Consider the following 24179-nt stretch of genomic DNA (forward strand, 5'->3'; position numbering starts at 1 on the left):
TGAGATGCAAAAATGAAGCAGATGTGTGTTTGTTGCTGAAGCCAGGAACTGTTTTATTCCACCTCAAGAGCCATTGTTTCCCTGCAATCATCTGTCAAGATGTCAACAATTAGTTTGTCTTTTCTCTTCAGATTATTTCTATTGCTGGCAAACGTTTGTGGCGAGTAATCAAAGCAGGTTTAAGCCTTGGGATGAGCTGCAGAGAAACTCCATCCGCCTCAGCAGAAAACTCAGACGCATCCTCCAGGTACATTTTGACACAGCAGGTGCTTCCCAATACACACTAATCCTTTAAGTGTGTGTTTCAAATCGTGATCTTGTGCTGTCCCTTTTCCTCATCAGCCCTGTGAAACAGAGGATTTAAGGGACGCCTTCAAGCTTCTTGGACTGTGAAATGTATACTTGTAATCTAATCGGGTGTTACCAGAGTAGATAAGTAAAAAAAAAGAGAGATACTTGTGTTGGTCTATCACTACAACTATTAAACTGAGAATGACCGAAACTGAGAAAAAATGTGCTTTCACATCATGGCAAGGCTTTTAACTCTGTGTAGCTTCTGCTTGCTTTTTTCTATTCAAATATTGAAATATGGCTGAATAAAATAATGAAAATAAAGTATTGTAACACAATAAAGTACTGTTTTTTGTTGGGTTTTTATTTGTTAACTCTTTTGACAAATGACAAGGTGAGCCTGCAAGTTGTTGGTATTGCTGATGTCAATCATTGTAGCAAATATTCCGGCAAAAAATAAAAATAAAAAATGAATAATGCGAGCAATGAAACCCTGTGTGAGACATGGCTAGTCATTATACACATTATGTCAACTTCCTCGGAACACAACAGATTTTCTCTTTTGCTAACTCCTTGCTAATTTATATAAACCATCAACATGATGCAAAACAGCCCAAAATCTTCTTTTTTTTCTTCTCCTTTCTTTCTCATACTAGATTCCCAATAACAGAGAAAAAAAAATTATATTTACATTTCTGAGTGGGACGCAAGTAACCACACCCAAATTGCAGCTATGATAGTTATACAAACTCTCTATTGTAGCTATAGAAGTACACGGGACAAGTGCTAGACTGTGGTAAATCTCTCTAAAGTATCTATTTACAAAAGGCCAGACATGATTTTGATATCATCAGGGATTGCTCTGCACAGTGGTAATGAGCACTGTGCTGGTTGGGGATGACTGGACAAAACCACTGTGAGAAAAATGAGGTGACACAACCTTCTGAAACCATAAAAGTAATTGCTTCAAATCTGTTATAGTTTTGAGTGTTTCCAATGCCTATTATTCTGTTTTTAGAACTGGAATGATTAAGTTTTAAATTCACATTCAGGTACGGGCCTTCGCTTTACCAGGAGAATAAAACAAAGCAGTGCTGGAATAATAGCCACTGTTTGAACAGTTAGTTCAAGAATCTTATGAGTGTAGATATTCAACACTTCACAGCTGTGTCACTCCGCCTTGTAGCTGTTTCAGTTGATGGTAATAACACCAATAAATCAATCCATAGGATTCAAAGGATCTGATCATGGTCTTGTAGAAACACAGTAACAAAAAAAAAACATTGTACATAAAGTTTCCCTTTGTGGTTTAGTGGCAGGAATGTAAATGCTGTATAAATCACAACTAAAGTCCTCATTCAATTACATTCAGCATTAGAACCTATGCTTACAGTCAAATCACAGCCATGCTGATATTCAGTACAACAGCACTCCCTCTGGTGTAATTCTGTTTAAGTGATGTGCAGGTCCACTGATCCAATATCAAAAAAATACTACAAATTATTTCAATGAAGTGACAAGTAGATCTGAAAAAGCTCTGCACATGACTTTTTTGTGATGTTGCATCCTCAACATGGATCTTAACCTTTGACTCAATGATCTTTGCAGCTGGAGTTTGATTACAATGGCAAGTGGAAGGAGATATAGTCCCATCTTGCCCAGGTGGAGCTCTTTGAATTGTGGAGCATTTTTTCAGTGTTTAAAAGAAAGGAAGGAAAAAAGACAAAGAAAAACATGTTCACCTAAAATAATATTGAAATTCAATGTTTTTACATGATACAATGTTGTTTTGGTCACCATCGACACCAAACTAATATCCATGCATCCATCAGGAGTTGCCCATGGAATTGTACTACCACAAATTGGGTATATATATTTTTGTATGGAAACACACACACACACACACACACACACACACACACACACACCAAGGGGAGTTTGAGAATGTTACGAGTATTCTAATTTACTCCGACAGTCCAAAACCATGCATGTGAGGTCAATTTGGTGTCTCGAAAATTGACTATAGGTGTGAGTGTGAGTGTGTGCTTGTCTGGTGATGGACAAGGATCCTGTCCAGGTTATACTCTGCAATGCCAATTGTCAGCTGGACTCAAATATGGATCGATGGATGGATGTATTGACTTTGAGCTTTATTTGGTAAATCTGGTAAAAGATCTGAAATCCTGCAACAGTGTTTTTTCTTGAGGCTAATGTTGACAAAAACCTGCTGCATGATTTGTGCCACAATCAGCATGTTTTTAAAAACATCCTTTGCAGCAATAAAGTAGCAAGCTTTGCACTGCGGCATTATTAATCTCGAGTTGGGGTGTTGTCTGTTTACTACACTCACAAAAACTATGTAAACCTAACTGAATGGATCAAAAAAGCAAGTATTTAATGTTTTCTTTCTAATATTCACACATTGCAATGTCATCATTTTCACTGTATTTTGCACCAGGTGGTATTTGCTCATTTCAAGATTGTAGTGATTCTCTGTAGTATTTTGTGGTTTTATGAAAATATCAAAATTTTCATCTCATATACTCAGTGCCACAACAACAACAAACAAACTTCAAAGTTTAAATTTTAAGGTTATTATGGCACTATTTCACCAGACCAAAAATGAAATCAGGCTGTGTGTGGCCCCTGAGATAAAAATAATATTCACACATAAGATTAGTCTTAAACTCAAACATGATGGGGTTTTTTTTGTTGCTGTTGAGTACAAAATGTCAGTGATGAATTGGTATCTGCATATCAGCTACCGTTTTGCACCATAATCAGAGGGGAAACCAATGTTATGTATCGAACATCTCTAATAAATGTCGTTTTTCTCTGTGAAGTCAGTGAACTGTCCCTTTAAAAGAATTATGCGCTCAGGCTACTTTGGCAGTGCGCGCGCACACTGGGCATTACGGTGACGCAACCTGCTCCGGCGGTGCGCGCACACACCAAGCATTACGGTGACGCAGCCCGTTACCGTCTCACGGACGCTCACCGTCACCGCCGCCTCCACCGGCGTTACTCCGACCGAGTAGAAGTCAAGATGGCGACTGAGGGTCAGCTCGAGTACGAATCGATCCTCTGCGTCAAACCCGAAGTCAACGTTTACCGAATCCCTCCGAGAGCATCGAACCGGGCCATCAGGTGAGGGGGGCGGCGGGGGGGCAGGCCGGAGGGAGGCGGGGTGGGGATGGGGATGGGGGGGGGGGGGGGGGGGCTTCTGACCAAGCGTTCGGGTGCGGCAGCCGCGAGGAGCCGTTGCCTGAGCGACCGAGCCACCGTGTTCATCCCCACCGCTCGCGCAGAGGACGGAGTGTGTGAGCTAGTTGTTTTTGCTGTGTGTACAAGGTCACGTAGAGACGGGGGGGGGGGGGGGCGTCGGTTAACGACATCAGCGGGGGGCTGCAGCCCAGCGTGTCTGTCGGCTTGCATCTAAACACCTCCGCTACGTAAACAATGCGTCCACTGCTTATAAGTCAACGTGATTTCACAGGGAAAGCCAACATGAGATTATCACCCCCTCCGTCCTTGTTTGGCCTTTAAGCATCATGTTGTGGAGCAGAAAACCTCCCGTCGTGGTGATGCAGGCAGTGTCTTGCTCAAGGACACTTAAGCAGCGTTCTGCATGGGGAAAGATTGCCCCCCAAGTGAAAGACAGTTCAGCCCATGAGCCTCCACCATTGAGGAGGAGTGTTATAAACAAGGTCGACATTGGATTGTTTACCTCATCTTTCATTGGCTTGTCCTGCTGCAGCTGCTTGTGACTGGACATTACCACAACCAAACAGTAGCCCGAGTCCCATGAGACACATGATTGGTCAACCAGTGACCGTCTGTATAGTGAGTAAGGTTGGTGATGTAATGTTTCAACCTAATGTGGTAGTGAAATTCCACTTTGAAACCTTAGTCACGTTTTGCTGACGTAGAAAATGAGTGTGCGTGCGTGTGTGTGCGCGTGTGTGCGTGGCCGAATCATAACAGTAACTTTCCCAGCTCTCGCGTATTGTCCTCTGTCAGCATCACTCACGATAAACCGCTGCCACCAATTCCCCTGCATCACGCCGCCTGCCTCCTTGTGTGTCACACAGGGCAGCTGATTGGAAGCTGGATGCTCCCGACTGGACGGGACGCATGCGCGTGACGGCCCGGGGCAAAGTGGCTTTCGTAAAACTGGAAGACAAAATCTCTGGTGAGGCCGACTCAGACAGGGTGGGCGATATTGTTTACCGCCGCTGCTGCCAATGATTTCACTGTGTAGTCTAATGTCCGCCACGCCGCTCTCTTGTTACTCATCTATTCCAAGGTGACCCAGCCTGCAGTCCAGAGAACAGATTTATGCTGACCCCGAGAGTCTGCATCAGAGAGGGAGCTAAAGAAGTCTCTCACAATATCGAAAACAAAAGAAGTAGAAATGAAGACAGTACATGATCTACAATAATACTGTACACTGAAAACACTGACAAAAGACTTAAGATTCAACATGAAGGATTTAGATAAGTGTCTCTTCCTGATCCAGAATGCCTCCGGATCATTTTGGCTCCACGGATAATAACTGGTCTTTTTGTTCTGATCTCCAGGGGAGCTGTTCGCCCAGGCTCCAGTGGACGAATACCCTGGCATTACAGTGGAAACAGTGAGCGACTCAAGCCGTTACTTTGTGCTCCGCATTCAGGATGACAACGGTATGTCCAATTTTTGCTTTTTTTTGCAAATCCTTAAATTGGTGAATATTTGTCAGGGTGTCGCCGATTTTATTCGGCCCTTTACACGTCTGCCTTCTGTCCCTGTCGCGTTCTCTTGGCTTCCAGGCCGCAGCGCGTTCATCGGCATTGGCTTTGGAGACCGAGGCGATGCCTTTGACTTCAACGTGGCGCTTCAGGACCATTTCAAGTACACAGCTTTCCTAGATTGTGTCGTGAAACGTTGCCAGTCATACAGTGAAGGATTTCCCTGAGTATTTTTTTATTTTTATTTTTCTCTTGTCTTTGCCAGGTGGGTGAAGCAGGAAGATGAATTTAGCAAGCAGGCTCAGGCTCCCGACACCACTCCCAAACTGGACCTGGGCTTCAAAGAAGGACAGACTATTACACTTAATATTGGGGTACTCTTATTGTTTATTCTATACGATGTTAAATCTTCCCTCCAGAATTCAGTGGCTGTGACATATCTTTGTTTTCCTTTGATTTCATTGTGGTCCATTTCATGTTGATTTCACACTCGACTGGATCGGTGTTCACACTTGCACTTTGTGTGCCTCTTATTTGTGTAAGCGTGTATCCCACTGCTTCAGAATCTTCAGTTTGGCTCAGCTGAAGTGTGGATGCGTCACACAATGAAATGGTTTTACACTGGTTTGTACAACAGGAGAGTTGTCACCACTGATTTGACACAGTTTTACATTCCGAACAAAAAGAGTTGAGATGCAGCCCAGTAAAGACATGCTTGTCAAATTCTCACATTTATATAGGGTCGTGTATACACAGCTCCACAAGAGAAAATGACAGGAATAAAAAAAAATTTTTTAATGCTTGCCTGGCATGTTTTCTTGGAAGGTCGCTGGACTCAGAAATCAGCTGCCAAGTTGCCTTAGTGATTCTCACCACTTTAGCAGAGGAGGAGTGACGACAGGACAGATAAAAAAAAAAAAAAAAGGAATCATACCAACTGTCGCTATTGACTTATTGTCATGGTTAAAAGGAATGCTGCTCAGCACTTGGTGATTATTTTAAAGAAAACTGAGACCACTGGCAATGGGTCTCACTGAGGGAATCTCAACAAAAGGGCCTATGTATTGAGATATAATTTGTCCATGTGCAGAGAAATTGTGGGCACAGCAACAAGCTCGAAACTAATCTAATTTGAGCAATTTAGAAAATGAGACGCGAGTGTATGAAGTCATCCCACTGTGGCTATAAACATTATGCGTGACATGTTTTTCAGTTGTAATACACACTCAATATAACTGAAAAGCAGCCCAGAAACTCCATAAAACCTTAATTGTGATCTTGTGTGCCTCTTCCAAGACGTCAGAAGAATCCATGTGGTCACATACAACCTCAAGTCCTAAGAGACTCATTTAAACATTAAATGACAACATTTTTGCATGCGGGTCCTGCAGGAGCAGCACGCAGTTGCATTTTATTTTGGTCTGGATCAAAGAAAGTGTGAACACAGCCATTCCCCTTTTGAAGTACCAGCCTCCGTGTACTGTGTCTTTGGACTTACGCTCAGTGTTATTTCTCCAATCTGCACAGCAATCCAAAAAGAAGGACAGGTCTCGTCCGCAGAGCTCAGGAGGTCTCGGGCTTCTTCCGCCTCCCCCGGGAGGCAAGTTAGCTCCGCCCCCCTCATCCCGATCTACTAATCACAACACACAGCCATCAGCGGGAGGAAATGACACCGGTAAGTAATTGTCATCCAACAGGAGAGGTCAAACACATAATCATGAGACCGAACTATCAACCGTAGTTTGTTTTTTTGTTTTTTTTGTAAGGACATCATGTTCTTTAGTTTTAGTTCTGTGGGTTTTTCTGACTGGGAGCAGCTGTTTCGCTTGTAGAGAATCATGAAACCCAACCTGGCTCGGCCGCCTCGATGTGGTACACAATGGAAGTTCGTGTCGGTGGTCTGCATGAAGCGCATGACGAAAGTTTGTGTTCAATCCGTCCCCCATCGGGGGTCTGTTTCCAGTAGAGCTCCTGTATCCACAGGTTTTTATAGTGGAAGTGGTGAGTGCAGTGTTATGTTGACCTACTGGCCATAAAGTGTCCCGGCTCGCCATGTGTCCCCTGCGGGGTGCAGCCGCGCACACCGCCCCTGCTTTCACGCGCTTGGATGAGGAGTTTCCTCTCTGCAGTCGCCTGAGTACGGCGACGCTGCACACACTTTGGTTGGTGGCTTCTGAATAATTGAAATCCATTTGGAATTATTTAAAGCTTGGGATGATGTGCTCCAATATATATTCACAGATTTTATTTAAACTGTTAAGGCAGTGTCCGGTAAAGAAAAAAACAAAAAGGTATTCTGGGCAGACTCGCTGCTTTAAGTTTTACCTTTGTAATGCTTTCAGCTGGGACGAAATGGAGTTCTATTATTTTCACTATGTTTAAAGTGGTGCCAAAACTTTCAGGTGCAGTGGACACGGAAAGTATTCAGATTCCCTGAAATGTTTTCTTCTTTTTTTTTTTACGGTTCTTTTTTTTCCACATGAATGTATTCACAGCACCAAAAACGGACAGAAAAACACAGAATTGTCGACTAATTAGGTACAAATATTCCCTCATTTGTTTTTGTCTCTTAATTGAAAAAACTCTCGTTTTGATTTCTACCCACCAGGATGTTTACTCGACCTGGACTCCAGCAACTCCAACTCAGTGGCTCCATCCAACCCCACCTCCACCTCCACCTCCACCTCCACCTCCACAGCCAGTCCGGACCTGTGGGGTGACTTCGATTCCGTCTCCTCGAAGTGAGGGGAAGTTCATTCCGTTTTCCTCCCTCCTTTCTCTCTACAATTGTATGCAGCTCTTCTTACGACTTTGTTTCTTCCTGCTCGCGGGTCCTGTATCTTTCCCTGCCAAGCAGGGTGACCCTCCCAGTCTTGGTTTTACTCGCATTCAATTCCTCCCGGGTTTTTTGTTCCTACCTCACGTCAGTCTTAAAAATGACACGTTCGGAAACACAAGTTGTCTCGTCCTTCTTGGCATTCCTGTCCCCCTCTACGCTTCTCTGGACCGTTCATGTTTCAATTCCTCCTTTTCCTCTTTATTTGAGCTTATTTCTCTCTTAGAATATACATGTTAGAGGGCAGCAGCGGGGAGGGGGGGATCTAATCGACATCTAAAGATCAAATCTAATCGTAATATATAAATGAATGAAGTTTATGTACAGAGAATATTTATTTTAAATGTGTACACATATATATTGTCAGTGGTTTGTAATTATTGTCATTGTTGTCGTTATCTTTACGTACTGTAGCTTATTTTTCTGAAAGTCTCCAGAAGTGGGACTGACTATATGCACTGACTGACAGTCGAGTCTGTCAATGTAGTGAGTGTAGAAATCTGTGTGGGGCTTCTTTAATATGAGATTCAAACGATCGCAAAGTTTACCACAAAAGGCTTTTACTTGAAAGAATACGGTTTCACAGACTAGACTCGCTCTCCGTTGGGCCGTCGCGGCTCCGCAGCCGTCGAGCTCATATCCCGCCGGGGACGGGTCACGGGAGCCGTGTGCATTGTCGTGACTGTAAGTCAAGACACATGGAGGTAGGAATGTTGGAGTGGAGAGGGTGTTAGCGGGAGGAAAGGAGGCAGCAAGTGCTTTTATCATTGCCTCAAGGGGAAACCGATGATTTAGTCCGTGTTATGTCATCTCCACTCAACACAGCTGTTAAAGCTGCGACTGGTGAGTCATTAAGGTCACGACCTTCCTCCTCCTCGATGAATAGGTCTGTGTTTCTCCATTGTATGGTCAGTCTGGAGAAAAGCTTAATCTCCTTAATTCTTTGTGAGAACGGTGATCAAACACAGCATGTTGCACTGTACGATTGAGTTTTACTGTGAACTTCGATTCCATGTAAAGATGTGATGTTATTAATGGTGTTTGGACGCAGACGGACGCGGTGTGAACGAAACTTGTGCTTGACGCAGTGTTTAGTTGTGATATTTGTCTTGTACCGAGCAATGGATTATGTCATGCTGGTATCAAACGCACATGTGCACTGACGAGACGTTTCCTGATGGGTTTCTGACTGGAGCACAACAAAGACCGTGTTTAGTGTAAACCCCGAACAGTGTTTGTCAGTATTTGTTCCTTGTCCAAATTATATATACATTTCTCCCAAATGTTACACGTTATTCAAAATGTAAATGTGTATGGATGCTAATATGCAAAGAAAAATACAAAGAAAATGATCAAACACTTTGAAGTTTCCTTTGCTGTCGTTTCTTTTCTCGAAATACAACAAAAACAATAGATTAAAACCCCACAAAGAAAGTCAGTTTCGCTTTATTGAATACAATAGTGCACATAATACTGGATTGTCAGGGGGTTCTCTACAACCTCTTTCTTGTCTTTCTTTTACAATGAAATGACTCAGTGCTGCTATAGGCCCATTACTACAGTACCTTAAACAGATCATAAACCACGGAGGTCATGATCTGTGTCCAACAACATGAGCAAACATTCGATATTCACACACAATTAAAAGACTAATACATAAACATAGATATGACTCAGCACCCGTGTGTGTGTGTGTGTGTGTGTGTGTGTGTGTGTGTGTGTGTGTGTGTGTGTGTGTGTGTGTGTGTGTGTGTGTGTGTGTGTGTGTGTGTGTGTGTGTGTGTGTGTGTGTGTGTGTGTGTGTGTGTGTGTGTGTGTGTGTGTCCAGGTGTAGAGCACTGGATTTATGGTGTTATGGGCTGTTTTTTATGATGCCGCCCCCGGATTGCGTCTCTGAGGGGGCACCATCCTCACAGGTGGTCACGTCGCGGCACTGGGCAACATCAGGCCTTGTTTTCCCAGGTTTGGGGGTTACCACGGCGACTGCGACAGCGTTTCCTATAGGTTGACCTCTCGATGCGTCTCGGCCACCCGGACAACTCCCTGCACTGTTCAGCTGTTCCGTGCACAAGACAAAGATTTCTTCAACTGTGCGTTCACGCAACACATAGCTGACTTGTTATGCACACCGGCAGTCCCACCTTTCAGATACTCGTCCTGTTGGCAGACAGTCCTCACACAGATCTCATTGTTGATCACATAGACACGGAGGAGGCTGTATTAGCAACAGGATATATTTCAACATTAACAGAGCTGTCTGTGACAAATTAACAAAAAAATAAACGTCATGAGAGTGAATGGAGGAGGGACACAATTTGTTCTTGAACATGTAAATGTGGAGTCTCTGCTCCTTTAGAAAAGCAATCATTTTGGGATCATTCCTGAAGCAAAACCGAGCTTGTGAAAGAAGAGCAGAAGCTGCTGGATGAGGAGCCCAACCTGGATGAAGACCACACTGACAAGCAGGAGGTTTTGGTAAATCGCTTTCTAATTCATGCAAATTAAATGGAGAAAGTTTTGTGTTTGTGACGGCTATAATACTGCATTATACGGACAAACATATACAGATGCCTGATCATTATACCAACATTGACTATTGACTGTGTTCAAATATAAAATCTTTCAAATGGATTTTATCCCCCTTTTGCAGCTATAACAGCCTTCATCCTTCTTTGAAGGTTTTGCACAAGAGTCCTTTAGACTGCTCTGTGTACTGGTGCACTGTCACGTTGGAATGAAAATAAGGCCTCCCCCAGAACTGCTGCCACAAAGTTGGAACCCTGGCATTGTCCAAAGTGTCCTGCTATGTGCTTGACTTTATACAAATAGGAAAAGGGGTCTGATTGAATCACTCAAAGTCAGTATTTAACAGATGTGGCCAGTTTTGTTTTTGTTCCAAGCTTGAAGTTCAAGTGACACTATTGAAAGGCCTTGCAACTCACGCAAGGAAATTGCAAACTCTTGTAAATGTTTCCAGATATTTTGGAAACTCCTTCATGAACCGAGTTTGTAATTTGTCAAAGCTCAGTGGGATGTGGGCTTAACTGCTTCGTCCAAGTTTGAGTTGCAGGAGCTTGAGAATGAATGAAGCAAAGTTCATTGACACACGATGCGCGGTTATACTTTAGTTGGTCTCATCGTGCTGCACAGTGGTGAAGGGGTTGGCACTCTTTGGGTACTCCGCTTGCCTCCCACGGTTCAAATTGTGCATTTGTGGTTAAATTGTGATTCTCTTTGTCCGCGATTGACCTTTCAAGAGTCTATCCTGCTTTTTTTTTTTTTTCTTTTCTTCCATCTCAGGGTAACGGCTTCATCCCCCTGTGACAATTAGTTGGACAATGCAGTATAGAAGATGGGTGTTACTATTTTGCTTTGTTTACATAGTGATTCTGAGTTTTCTTTGTAATCATCAAGAAGCTGCTCTGCCTGTTATGTACGCGCACCGCATTATCCTGACCGAGTGCCAGACTGCGACAGCCCCTCTGTGAGATCACCTGTATAGACAAAGACCACCAATGCATCTCTTCATGGGCCTGTGAACCGAGTACATCCTGGTGCAAGGATACATCTCCTCCCTGCAGTCTGCACAAAACCAGACGCACATGTCATTTCAAAGCAGTGTAAATCACAACAAGACGACAACACACCGAAACTTTCAAAGGTTTTAAAAGGAATTTCCGATCTGCAGTCACTCACCGGCCGGTGCGGTGGTCGGTACGTTGGCTAGAGGTGGCACGATGCTCTCTGGAAACAAGGAAAGAAAACATGATCATGACTGGAGAAACATTTTTGACCCATGTCAGTGACTCACAGACTGACAAATGTCACTCGTCCTGATCAAAAGTGTGACTTATGAGGAGAAGAGCTTTACCAGTCTGCTGGGCTTGGGCTACAGCTGTGAGCGCTGTGGAACAGAAACCACATGAGGGGAGTGTTTCACAGCATAAAAACAAACATACAGCGACTCAACCGTAATTAAACAGGATGATTTGTGTGTTCTGTTTGGCAGCGTTACCGTGGAAACTGCAGAGGAGCAGGACCACTGGGAGGCTGCCCATTGCTTCAACTTGTAAGAGGTAAGCTTTACGAGCTGGAGGAAACCGAAGAGGAAAAGAGTCAGGATGATTTCACAGAGTGGAACTGCTCAATATCCTCACTATGATTTTTTAATGCTGTTTATGTTTCCTCTAATCCCCATGCATATAAATGCTCCCAACCTTCCAGGTCACTGTAATGTTTTCCTTCCAGTTTTGCTTCAGCTGAAAACACACATGTGCAGCGCAGTGCGTGGACTTGGAGAGCTGTCATCGTTATAAAAGGGGGCCTGATGTCATTTTCCGACATTTATTTACTCTAGTATTTATTGGACTGCTTGTAAACACCTAGATAAAGTAGCAGTGAAGCAACTAAAGAAAACACCTCACCTCTGACCATTTGTTTTTCTTCCTTGCCTGACTCCTTGATCCCCCTCTTCCTCTTCCCCCTCCCCTCCCTCGTCTCCCGCCCTGCATCATTCCTCTTGTGATGTGTCAGTGCAACTTTGGAGTCCAAGATGTGAGTTCTCTCCAAAGAATGTGTTTTTTTTGTGCCCTTTTTGAGCAGCCCTCCACCCCTCCTCTGTTACGGTCGCACATTCTTTCCCTCTTTTCTTTTCAGAGAAGAAATCACTGCTTTCCAACTGTACAATCACCACCAGCCAAATCTAAGCATGGCGCTTTTGTCATAAGTTTTTCTGCAGAGATATTCCCAGAAACATACGTTTGCAATTACTGGGTTAAAAACTCTACATTGTCCTGATTGAGCTGGAAGCTTTTGCTCGTCAGTGTGCAAATGTTTTTCACTGCTTACACTTGCTGATTTCGACAATCAACCGCACATCGCACAACTTTACAGGTAAAACTCAATGTATCAACCACGCTAAGTAATCTCCCATTTCTAATGTTTATGTCTAGTCTTTAGGACACATCCTTCCATTGCCGTCTTTTGATATGAGTTATCTTGCATCTGCAGATGTTCCTGCGTGGGTTTCCAATGAGATGTGTGAAAATCAGGTGAAAAAGAAACATAATTAACTCGTACTCACAACTTTTGCTGTCGTCCACAACTGCTTTAGTTTTATGAATGTTGTGTCCTCTCTTCTTTCCGCTCCTTCCCTCTCCTGCACCCTCCTCCTCCTCCTCCTCCTCCTTCTCCTCCTCCTCCTCCTCCTCCTCCATGTTCTCCTTTTCATCACAGTTTTCTTGCTTTTCATTTTTTATGCATGAATCTGTATTTGCTTAACCCTCCCAATGTCAGAAAAGTTGCAAAAACGAGAAAACCTAAATCACATCACATTTGCTGTGGCCACTCTAATTGTACCTGAACTATCCATTGATCTGCGAGATCATCTGTTACAAGGCTCGAAGTCCTTCAAAGTGATGATCCCTCACATAATTAATAATAATAATAATAATAATAATACATTTTATTTGGAATGCACTTTACATTAAAAACAATCTTTATGACTCTGGACTTGTTTTGATGAGACACACTTGTGATTGTGCTTTGGTATGAAAACCTACAGAAATATATAAAATGCCTTTAACGGCTCGTACAGACAGCAACTAAATGCTTTTCAAATGAGAGAAAGCTTTGGTTTAATATCTAATTTTACAGTTTTAATATTGTTTTAAAGTAAAAGTGCAATGTAGTCTCATGGAACACTACTCAAAGTTGCACGGTAAGTACATAAGATTTTATTGTACAATGTATGTAGGTTTAAAGCTCATTCCTTATTAAAAGAAAAAGACATAACATTATAGCAATTTGTTTCCCAAACAAATGATGTGAAGCAAGAAAGAAATGTCCCTGAGAGACAAAACAGATGGGAAATGTGTTTGAGTGTGAGTGAAATTGCAAAGACTCTCAAAATACTATTCAATTAGGGTAATGTGAGTATTTATAATGAATTACCTTTGCTCATATTTATTATGTACAAAGTTAACATGGCAAACTATATAAATGTATATGCTGGTATCAGGACTTCTTTTATTCTTTAAGATTTTAATCTGGACCAATATACTTAGAGTATTTGCAAGACAATTTGACTGCCATCTGGTTCCGACACTGTATTATCCTAACCCACCAGCAGGTGGCGCAAGGTTCATATGCGATCATGTTGGCTTTCACGCGGCCTCCTGCTGTTTGGGGGGGATCAGTGGGAGATACTGAGGTCATAAACTAGTGGAGTTGAATTAAGGTCTGGCTTTGCTTTGCTTTGCACTTACTCAAGTCTAATGTGAGTTAAAAAGAAGTTGTTATTTCAGAACGTGAAAATGTTCACTTGGCCAGGCGGTAAAGAAAGAAGTATTTACATGTCTCTCACAGCCAGGAAAATTCAAATCCATTAGGATATCACGTCTTTGTTTGTTTCACCTACTAGCTGAGCAAATAGAGGACTGAGTATTTCTTTGTTTAGTAGAAAAATCTCTTAAAATGAAACTCTGATAGATTGTTGCCACCAAACATGGAGCTTCATGCACCTCCACTGAGTATTTGATTTAGTGTCATCTTGGAGTGCAGTAAATTGCAATAGATAAACTTTTAATCTAATTCATTGCAATCCTCAACTGCACGCTGTAGCTCGGGTTTGTAATTTAATGCTGCAGAGAAATCTGGCAATACCGGTTTGCATTTTGTAAACTGTTCACTTCTCTTCTAAAAGGTTGAAACGCCAGTTTAAGAAGAGAAGATAGACCACGTCTGCATCTGATGATTTAATAGAGGAGAGCCTGTCACAGTCATGTGATTATCTATAAAGGTGTTTATGTCTTCGTTTATGTCTGTGAGCCGTTTTGCACCATTACCACATTCATATTCTCTCAAGAAAAAGTGCTGAATGCAGATCCTGAGAAGCCATCTGATCCTCGATAAGCCCCAGGTACGTGCACTCTGTCGTCACCCAGCCCTTTCACCTTTGATGTCCTCTGACTCTATTTATGGTATAATATCAAAATAGATTTGGCACAATTACTGGCAAAATGAGAACTTAGTCCAGCACTTCTGGTACAGGCATTTTATTTACAGAAGTATGAAGTTTTTTGGGCTCATTCATTTGGTATATATGTAATTAATTAGATAGCATATACTATCTGCAACCCTGTTTTTTTTAATGAGATTTGAAATTTCCAAGCGATTACCTGTGCAAAGTTGAAAAAGTGACTTATTGAGGCTGCAGTTCTTGCCTTTTTGTCTCACAGGCTCTTTGAGTTGAAAGCACGCTCTTCATTGGGACTGTCATGGCTGCTTTGGGAGGGAAACTTGACTCTGCATCGGCTTCCACAGACTAATATAAATATTGCTGCGCATACCCATGTTGATCCAAACAACAAAACTCTCACTGGCTCTCACCCAGTGGCGGGCCCAGCCCGTTCAAGAGGGAGACACTCATCATCCCCTTGACATATCGGGGCTACATGGGCTCTGGGGCGGGTGCGTGTGGGGTGGCCCTAACAAGGTCGACTGGGCGAGGCCGCTGACAGTTTGACAGATGGCGGCAGTGTAAGCAAAATGGAGGAGCGGCGTAGCCAAGAAAGACTATCAATCCTGTGTGAACACATCGACGTGCCACTCTGCTCACGCTGCTCCGGTGTGAGGGGAAAGCCGAGCTTAGAAGGACAGTAAAAGACGGCCGAGGAGGAAGACGGAGACGGGAGCAATCAAGTCAGGTGGCGAGGCAGCCAGGAAGCAACCAGGATGGTTAAGGAAAGCATGCCAGATAGTAAACACATGATAATCTCTCCACTTGTTTATTAGTTAAATGGCATTGCATGAGGCATGTCAGCTCTGCAATGCATACCCTCTCACTGACCTCCTGTTCAACCCGCCTCACTCCTCCCTCGCTCCACTTCTCTCTTTTAGTGTCTCTGCATTTCAACCATCTGCTACTTATTTCATGGCTCTTTCCACTTGCAATGCATTAAAAACAACTGGACGGCTACTGGACTTCTGCATTTGCACACTGCTGTTCATGACACATTATAGAGTAGATCCGGTGTTGCTCATCAGTGCTTCCTGCTGTGTGAATGTGATAATTTAATGGCCAGCCAGTCAGTATCATGACTCTGAATACTGCGAAGGTAATTAAAGTCAGTGAACCTAAACAAGTAGCCAGGTGACAGAGAAAGAGGCAGGCGCAAGAAACATTAGGCCATGATGACCCCCCGTGTTTGGCTTCAATGGACGGATACATTTCATACTTTTGGCTCTATGAATTCTTTATATGCAACAGTCTGGCCATCAATCTGTCTCTTGTGTCAGTATCGGATTTTTGCAGCTCTCAGTGTCACTCCATATGACATCCATTATCGGATATAAATCTAAATATCTGTTTCATCAGGCTTTTTCTCAGCTAATTTCCTCTGTATCCCGAGTCATGCTTTGCTCAAAGCACCTAATAAAATCAAGAATGAACCTCTAATGCCATAAACCAGAATATGTTCTATCATATACAATACATAGCGTGGAAAATCAGATGGTGTTTTAAGAATATAAGTGTGACAGTGTGGTGTGAGGAAAAGTTTAGTTTTTAACCTTTATCAGGCACACAGCTCATTTACATCTTAAGCAATAGATAGTGACACAAGTGTTAGTTGGTTAGCCTGCATTTAAAACTGATTTTCTGATACATCACTGAGTTTACTTAACTTCAAAAACTCAAAAAGTGACTTCAATTTAAAGAAGGAAAGAAAACTTAAAAAAAACAATGTCTCCACTTCTACTGGTTTTCTCTATGAGGGGATGGATCTTTCCCTTTGACAAAGTATGTCATGACTTGAAAAATACATACATCAACCTGAGTAAACTGAGCTTTGGATTTTAGCCGGGGCCAGCAGTCCATCTGTCCACATGTCCTTGTTTCTCCTGATTTCATCATCTCTGCTATCTGTTCTCCCACAGCGCCAGCAGATTTGCACCTCGGCCATCATCTCTGTGCTGGCGGTCCATTGTCTCTGTGGTCAGCGCCATGTGTTTGTGTTTGTCAGCCTGAGTTCCTTCTCCAACTCCCCACCTGAATGTCATATGAGGATTTATCCGCGGGTTCACAGAACACAGCGGGCCCCAAGCGTCTATTACTAAATGGCATATCGGGTGCTTAATGTAAACAAAGTGAACTTTAAGACCCAGCTTTAAACCAGTCCTCGATTTATGGTTGGGATCATCTGAGAAGAAAGACGTTAAGAGATCAAAGGAACACAACCGTGAAGAGCGCAGCAAGTACACGTGGCCACAGAAGCAAAAATGAAAGGGGAAGATAAAGTTGAAGTGGGATGACAGGAGAAAGGAAAAAGTAATCTGCTCAGGGGTCAGAGATAAAAAGAGAACGGAGATGAGGGACTTTGTAAGCTAGATGGGTCACAGTGTCCCATCAGATTGTGCTGTTGCAGGTCTGCGGACGCCAAGGCAGCCTGACTTTTACATTTGGAGGCCTGCGAAGTGCAGATAGTCAGTGGAAGGTGATGATGTGCATGGTGTGTAAATAGATGGACCTGGGGTCTATTTTTAAGTTCCTCTGGAGTAGACCTTAGCTGGGGTTAGCACAGGCACTACTGATAGACACACACACTCACACTGCACGTTATCAGCTTGCTACCAGTGGGGAACCTCTCTGAAAGCTGAAAATGTGACGCGCACACTGCAATGTGAAAGTTAAGACTGAATTTTTAATGTGCTCGTGCAATCACTGATTACAAGAAAGCTAAAACGATTATGCAATGCAAAGTAATGTACGGAAAAGTAAATCTAATATTCCTTCACTTTTCATAAAACTTTGTTTTCAGACGTTTCATATCACAACATAACTAAATGGTGACAGGGGAACAAAGTGGCTATTAGAAAAGTCACAGCATTCGTTTGAGGGTGCACCAACTGGAATGCAGGTGATTTTTCAACCAGGAAATGTTCTATGTGACAGATATAGGACAACTCCCCACCCAAACAGAGCTGAGGTCAGCCTGCCTCATGTGTGGCTCTCACATGAGGCTTGATTTACCGTCAACGGCTCAATCAGTTGTGTTCGCTGGACAATAACGCCAAGGACAATCGGGTCATTCCAGCTCTAAAATCATTTTCCCTCCTGGTGCAGGTATTACATGCGGGATAAGCGTCGCTCAATCTTGGAAAAAGATCACACCGGTGTCACTATCAGGTTGTATTGTTTGGGCCATATTTAGATGTGCCTCTGCTGTTCTGCAGCACCTGTTGCGGCTCCACGTCAAAGATGTTGCTTATTTCCATAGACATACTCTACTGGGATCTGTTATAAGAGGCTCTCATCTGGTGTCTGCAAACACCCTTCTTAAAAATTTTAAATTTAAAATTCAAACAAAAACAAAGATACAGTTTTGTTTTAATTGCAAAAGGAAACAAAAACATTTAATATACACAAATGGGCTTAAAATGACTGCAGTGAATAGAAGTGGACAGTAAATATCATCTTCCCAGCAATCAACAGTACTTGTACCAGCATATAGCAGCACAATCAAGACATCCTGATGTAAAACAACATTGATTCTAACTGCAACACAACCTGCTCATGTTCTATACACCAGTGCAGTGGCTAGTTTTTGATTATACAATAATCACAATAGTTTTTCTTTTCATTTTTCAAAACACACGAAAATATATACAACAAAGGAAGTGGTACCTTTAGAACATGTATTTATTTAAAAAAAAAAAAAAACTATATGAAAAGTTCAGCACCTTATATATTTTTTCCTTGTTATATCTACAGTCATTGACAGAAATATCACTATTAAAAATGTTTTGTTGAGACAAAGCTTATCTCTCCCCCCTGCCTTCCCTGAGCAGCTCTTCTTCTAAGCCTCCCCTCTCTCTGATTTGTCTGGCCTCCTTTGCTGCCTCTTCTGCTTTCTTCTTCTCGTCTTTCTCTGTCTCCATCAGCCACGGCCCTCCCAGGTAGCTCAGGATGTCCTCTGGGCTTCCTCTGTGTTTGGGTTCAGGATGGAGTAGCTCTTTGAACAGAGTCATGACAAGCGAACTCAGGCCCTCGAACTGCGACGGAAGAGGGTTACTTCTTTGGTTCGTCACCTTGATTTTGTTACCATTCCTGTCCTCCTCATCTGTCCTCTCATCATCCCTCCCTTTCGCCCCCTGTCCAGCCTCTCGGTCGAACCATTCTTTGTATCTGCGGTAGCCACGGTCGTCGTGAGTGCTCTCTTCCCAGGGGAAGCAGCATGTCAGCAGGCAGTAAGTGAGCACGCCGAGGGCCCAGCTGTCGATACTGGGCTCCACCGTTATCCAAATGTCTTCCATCTCGTCCTCAGTCCCCTCGACCATCCTCCTTTCCATCTCCTTCTCAGCCTCCTTAGCTGGTTCCACTTCGGGGGTGCAGAAGGGCGACTCATACCAAACAGCTCGAACAGTAGTGCCACTGGCCCGGGCGAGGCCAAAATCTCCCAGTTTGACCCAGCGACAGGAGCTATCGCATAGGAAGATGTTCTCCGGCTTGATGTCACGGTGGACAAAGCCTATTGAGTGCAGGTGTGTAACGGCGCCACTCAGCTGGGCCATCACCCTCTGGACACAGTGTTCATCTACCCCAGCCTGAAACACATGAGCCATCTGTAATGATGCCGCTGCTTCATCATGAAAATACAAACAATTTCTCATTCACTCCATGTCAGTTTCAGATGCAAAAATAAAATCACAAGACATCTGGTCAGCACATTACATTACTGGCATAAAGGCAGTGAATTCTGTGTCACCATAACTGTTGGCGACGCTGTTGGAAAACCCTGCTTTACTTCATGTACTCCCACTTGATTCATCAAGAGCAGGGCGCCCTTACTCTTATCAGCACACTATTATGTTACTGGCAGGGGCCTCAACGCAGAAATGGGTGGGTTGCTAGGTGTTATTGGGCATGTCTCAGGTTTTCGCTGACAGAAACGGGAGCTCAAAAGGTTCTCATCAGCAGGAAAAGGTTCTTTGAGAAAGCCGGGCTGAACATGTCCAATGGACATTATTCAAGCAGGACATTGTTCTAAATGTAAAATCACATCTTTGAAAATCGCATACAACTTAATTAGCTCTATGATTTTATCACTTTTGAAAAAAATAAGGTCATGTTCATTTTTGAAACAGAAGTATTAGAAAGACTGGATAACAGTGAAATGTTAGTAAAAAATGACATTCTGTCTCCATGCTTGTTGTCATTTGTCCAGGTAAGAGGCATCTCAAAGCAATTCAATCAGGTCAACGTGAGTTGGTTATATGTTTAGAAATATATTTTGCCCATTAGCCGAGTAACTTCATCCGATCATGCTGTTCCCTGGAGAAATTAGCCCATCTAGGGAAAGGAACTTCAATAGAGGCCGAACATATTCCAAAACATACAAACAAGTCCAGTTGATCTGTGCGCAAAGATGAAGATGTGAGCTATGATCATTAGTTTTCTAATGTTTCTCACATTATAGGATATTATTGTTAATGGTTGTTGGGAACCATGGGAATCCTGTGCTAGTGCAAAACGGTTGCACTTGTTATTTCTAAAACGTATGTTAATAACTCTAATGAGGCAAGCTCCACACTTTGAAAACTAATCTTCAATCAAATACATCTTTTTTCATTGTGATGATGAAACACACACTACAACCTGAGTGCTGTTACAAGTGTTATTTCATACTTTTCTGCATATCAGTCAGATATAAATGCCTTTTTCTGCGAAACAGGCCAGCCACACACAAAAACTGTGCATCACGCCACACATCGACCAAACTGACCTCTGACGTGATAACACTGTACAGGTCACCGTAGAGACCGGCTTGCTGGGCAAAGACATAGTAGGTCGGCGTGGAGAAGAAAATGCCAAGGGCCCGGGTCAGAGACGGATGAGTGCAGTAGGAAAGGGAGAGATTGTATTCGCGCAGGAAAGAGGTGAGTGTGGTCGACTGTCGAGGGAAGAACTTCAGAGCCATGGGAGTTCCTGGGTGGAATGGAACGAGGTGAAACGTGGTGAATAATGCATTACCTAATTAGCTTTAGTCTGTCTTCATTGCTGGAACGCGAGTGTTGCCAATCATTGACACTGTGAACAAATATAACTTCCCCTTTGGGAGGACTTTGTTTCACAGCTACACCCCGCTTGCAGCAACTCTATCCAAAAGAATGTCGCAAAGCACTTCATTAGTGCAACAGAAGTGCAAAAGGTTAAGTGAGCACTATGAGATGGCAACACCGAGCCCACACGACTTGTGTACTTTCTTCATAAGAGGGAAACCTGAGCTCGAGATAAATGTGTTGTAAAGAAAGTATGACATTTTAGATATTTGACGTCCAACAGGAGGAATTTAAAGGCATAATTAAAACTCAGGTAATTTCATTTTGATATAAACTTCTACTATTCTGAACAATACACTACTTCGACCTTCAACGTTGAGTCTTGTACGAACCTCGAGCCTTGTGAACGGCCAACATGACCTTTCCATAGGAACCTTCTCCCAGGAGCTTCACCACCTGGAAGTGCTCGGATACTTTAAGCTTTTGCATGGACTGTGCCGAAAGGAAGCAACGCTCGTCAAGTTCCTGAGCTGCTGCAGTCTGGAAATACACCCAGACACACACACACACACAGACACGCACACACACACACACACACACACACACACACACACACACACACACACACACACACACACAGACAGACAAATTATTAGTATTGCACAATGCCTTCAGACGATGATTGGTTCAGAAATACAAGCCAATATTTGAGCAAAGTGTTGATGCCAGTGATAGATAACTTCAGAGAATAAAGTTTGGGTTTCTGCATTCACATGTATTACATGAACCTGCAACATGACGATATAATGACACGTCGATTCTCATATGTCTCCTTCGTTGCAGTATTGATTTGTTACAAATTCTTCCTCTCGTTATTTGGGGGGAACCATCATTTCTCTTCCACTGTACACCTGTTGAGCGGCGCTTGCTCTATCCTGATTCCTGATAAGCACTTGGCAGAAATGAGTGGAACATGTTGGGTTACGCTATTGGTTTCCGCTGATCTGCTTTTATCTCCATTGACTTATAGTTGGGCCGAACTTCAGACATCAGCGTGATGTCTTATCGGGCCGATCAGAACATTTGGCGCTGTCATTCAGTCGCCATCTCCATCGTCGTGCTCCGCTTCGTGAAGTCACATACATGATGATGTCCTTTGAAGTTAGATCCACCACTCCATACCCCAGCAGATGAGAAAGAGTGTGAACAGCTAAGACACGCAGCTTAACGCAAAAGATAAAGCGATCGCATGAGGATAACATATTTTTACTTCTGACCTTCCATACGTTATGTAACCAAGCTCTGAGAGCAATTCTTTCAGATTTTAATTGAATCGCTTCTGTTGTCTGCTTGCAAACAATACACACGTTTGTGATATTTATATCGGGTATCGAGTTAATGGGCATGTTAATGATCGGTCAAATATATCAGTACCTAATAACTCTTAGGCAGCGGCGCCAAATGACAATTAAGTTTGATAATTGGAAATCATCTGAGTAACAGCGTGCGAGACAGTCAGACATTAAATCAATCTGAGGTATGTGTTGCTTTTAAACAAACATATAGATCTGATATGTTGTTAAAAATAGGAGCGAGGGTTTCAGACAGTCTGGGAGACTGCTTGGCAAAGATATTACCAGGACAGCTGTATTTTAAACAACCGTGATGATGGACTGTTTCAATACCACAAGAGTAAAGATTGAAGCTGCGCTGCAGGTTGGACCCACAACTTGCATCTCTATGTGACACTGAAGACCTTGAGAAGTCCCAAACTGACAGTATCTTTTAGATCATTTTCTCATTCAAGGAAATTGTAGACCGCCCCATGCTTCTGCAGAGGAATCTTTTTATATCCTTTGAAAACTAAAAATAAGTAATGTATTATTTGCTTTTATTGCTTTCTCACAATCTTACAGAGTCGTTAGCACCGACTTCTCCGATTACATTGTCATAAACTGCTCTTCGTTCTGCAGATACTGAAGTGAAACCAGTCTAATTTATTGGGTTCTGACAATTTTGTGCAACTGGAGCTTTATCCAACTCCCAGAGTTTCATTGGCTTTGATACATTCAGCATTTACAAAGCATTTAACAAGACTGTCGCATCAGAAGCATCTTGGCATTTGTCCTGTCCTTACAACTGGGGGTGCTAATTAAGCAAGCCTCTATTTGTTAATGGCAGTTGGCATTGCACTGCATGGATGTGAGATTTTAATACCAGCTCCTTCTGATGGCGCTCACTTCATTTACAAACTGAAGGAGCAGTAGGAGTTTCAAACATCACAAGCTGAAAATCTTCTCAACACAAGCTCTGTCAAACATCTGCACACACTAAGCACTTTACACAGTAAAAAAAGTCACCAATGCATTAATGCAGTGCTTGCATGTATTCTCGTAATTGAACTGCAAAAACCCACATCTAAAATGATCTATTAAGCCTCCTAGCTGTCCGCACGAACTGGGTATGATTTAACTTCTGTGTCGTCTCCTACCGTGAATACTGTCTTTTCTGAGCATGCAATGGCAATATTGGTATGGGTTAACTGTGCAAAAAGAGTTTGGTGTTGAATTTAAATCATATGCAACACTTACTGTCATCTTCTGTTCGGCTGGAGGATCTCTGTTCACTTTGTCTCAGCTTTGTGCAGCATCTAATGGAAGATTCCTCAACCTGTCAACAAGCTGCAGTCACTGGTAACGGTTGCTGCTCTTCAGTGCTCCAGATCTACTGTGTATCTGTTGCTGAGCTGATAATTAAGCTGGAGGTTAGGAGTATGTTTTTGCCTTTGTTCCACGATCCCATGCAGTTGCACAGCAGCTTTATAGAGGAGGCTAATAGGTGTTTACTCAAGACCTGGATAATGACTGTGTGCTTCTGTCCAGGACACGCACACTGAACTCTCTCTCTCGCTCTCTTTTCCAACTCTTGTGCCAACTCTCTCTCGTTCTCTCTCCCCCGCTCTGTCTCTCCTGTTATGCTGCCAAATACGCGTGAACCAGCTACAAGGTATTTCAAACTCCCTCTCTCCCTCCTCCCTCTACTCTACTACACAGCAGTGTTAATATTGCTCCGTTTCCAGTCTGTCAGTCAGCCTGCCCACATTAACCTGTCACTCTCCTGCCTCCCCTTTCCTCAGCTGTCACTCACTTTGTTGCCCAAATAAAAGCCCCCTCCTTTTTCTTTCCATGTCTCTTTCTCTCACCCCCATGGGTGAGTCTGAGTCGGTGAATTCCCGCTCAGTGTAGGATTCCTCTTTTAATCAA

The 24179-nt window shown here is 43.0% G+C and overlaps 4 protein-coding genes across 6 annotated transcripts in view; 2 read left to right on the forward strand and 2 right to left on the reverse strand.

Annotated features, from left to right (window-relative positions):
* Window positions 1-779, forward strand: part of LOC308114376 (putative N-acetyltransferase 14) — a 7890-nt gene extending 7111 nt beyond the window's left edge. Inside the window, exons 5-6 of one of the 2 annotated variants that reach the window (XM_080471221.1) lie at window positions 132-247; window positions 343-627. In XM_080471221.1, the coding sequence (XP_080327347.1) occupies window positions 132-247; window positions 343-393 (167 nt within the window). In that variant the 3' untranslated portion in view covers window positions 394-627. Of the gene's footprint in view, window positions 1-131; window positions 248-342 lie in introns of both variants that reach the window. The other variant, XM_080471220.1, reaches the window with a different exon arrangement.
* Window positions 780-3252: 2473 nt separating this feature from the next.
* Window positions 3253-9219, forward strand: LOC308114993 (adaptin ear-binding coat-associated protein 1-like). 2 transcript variants are annotated; one of them, XM_080472294.1, is made up of 8 exons: window positions 3255-3438; window positions 4383-4483; window positions 4598-4714; window positions 4872-4976; window positions 5103-5184; window positions 5287-5395; window positions 6549-6696; window positions 7630-9219. In XM_080472294.1, exons 1-8 carry the CDS (start codon window positions 3338-3340, stop codon window positions 7764-7766), a joined length of 900 nt encoding a protein of 299 aa, XP_080328420.1. In that variant the 5' UTR covers window positions 3255-3337; the 3' UTR covers window positions 7767-9219. The 2 variants fall into 2 exon arrangements, with proteins under 2 accessions (XP_080328421.1, XP_080328420.1); XM_080472295.1 differs by lacking the exon at window positions 4598-4714 and having other exon boundaries at window positions 3253-3438.
* A 68-nt stretch (window positions 9220-9287) lies between these two features.
* mfap5 (microfibril associated protein 5) lies at window positions 9288-13073 on the reverse strand (the record flags this gene model as incomplete). The annotated part of the gene is made up of 7 exons (XM_080472464.1): window positions 9288-9913; window positions 9999-10072; window positions 11352-11439; window positions 11554-11601; window positions 11729-11761; window positions 11873-11947; window positions 12941-13073. 7 exons carry the CDS (start codon window positions 13071-13073, stop codon window positions 9801-9803), a joined length of 564 nt encoding a protein of 187 aa, XP_080328590.1. The 3' UTR covers window positions 9288-9800.
* Window positions 13074-17539: 4466 nt separating this feature from the next.
* sbk3 (SH3 domain binding kinase family, member 3) lies at window positions 17540-23963 on the reverse strand. The gene is made up of 4 exons (XM_080472349.1): window positions 23508-23963; window positions 21309-21456; window positions 20640-20842; window positions 17540-19461 (listed from the first exon to the last, which is right to left on the reverse strand). The coding sequence occupies exons 1-4, from the start codon at window positions 23511-23513 to the stop codon at window positions 18676-18678; spliced, it is 1143 nt and encodes a 380-aa protein (XP_080328475.1). The 5' UTR covers window positions 23514-23963; the 3' UTR covers window positions 17540-18675.
* Window positions 23964-24179: the final 216 nt, after the last annotated feature.

This window comes from Lipophrys pholis (genome assembly GCF_963383615.2).
Source record: "Lipophrys pholis genome assembly, chromosome: 9".
Lineage (NCBI taxonomy): Eukaryota > Metazoa > Chordata > Actinopteri > Blenniiformes > Blenniidae > Lipophrys > Lipophrys pholis.

What these genes read in the sequence shown, in the direction of transcription:
- LOC308114993 (XM_080472294.1), top strand. Translation starts at nt 3,338, where the DNA reads ATGGCGACTGAGGGTCAGCTCGAGTACGAATCGATCCTCTGCGTCAAA. An exon ending in AAGAAGTAGAAATGAAGACA is followed by an intron (nt 4,715 to 4,871) that starts GTACATGATCTA and finishes TCTGATCTCCAG; the next exon opens with GGGAGCTGTTCGCCCAGGCT. An exon ending in GCGCTTCAGGACCATTTCAA is followed by an intron (nt 5,185 to 5,286) that starts GTACACAGCTTT and finishes TGTCTTTGCCAG; the next exon opens with GTGGGTGAAGCAGGAAGATG.
- sbk3 (XM_080472349.1), bottom strand. An exon ending in GGCCGTTCACAAGGCTCGAG is followed by an intron (nt 20,843 to 21,308) that starts GTTCGTACAAGA and finishes CATTCCACCCAG; the next exon opens with GAACTCCCATGGCTCTGAAG. An exon ending in ACAGTGTTATCACGTCAGAG is followed by an intron (nt 19,462 to 20,639) that starts GTCAGTTTGGTC and finishes CATGTGTTTCAG; the next exon opens with GCTGGGGTAGATGAACACTG.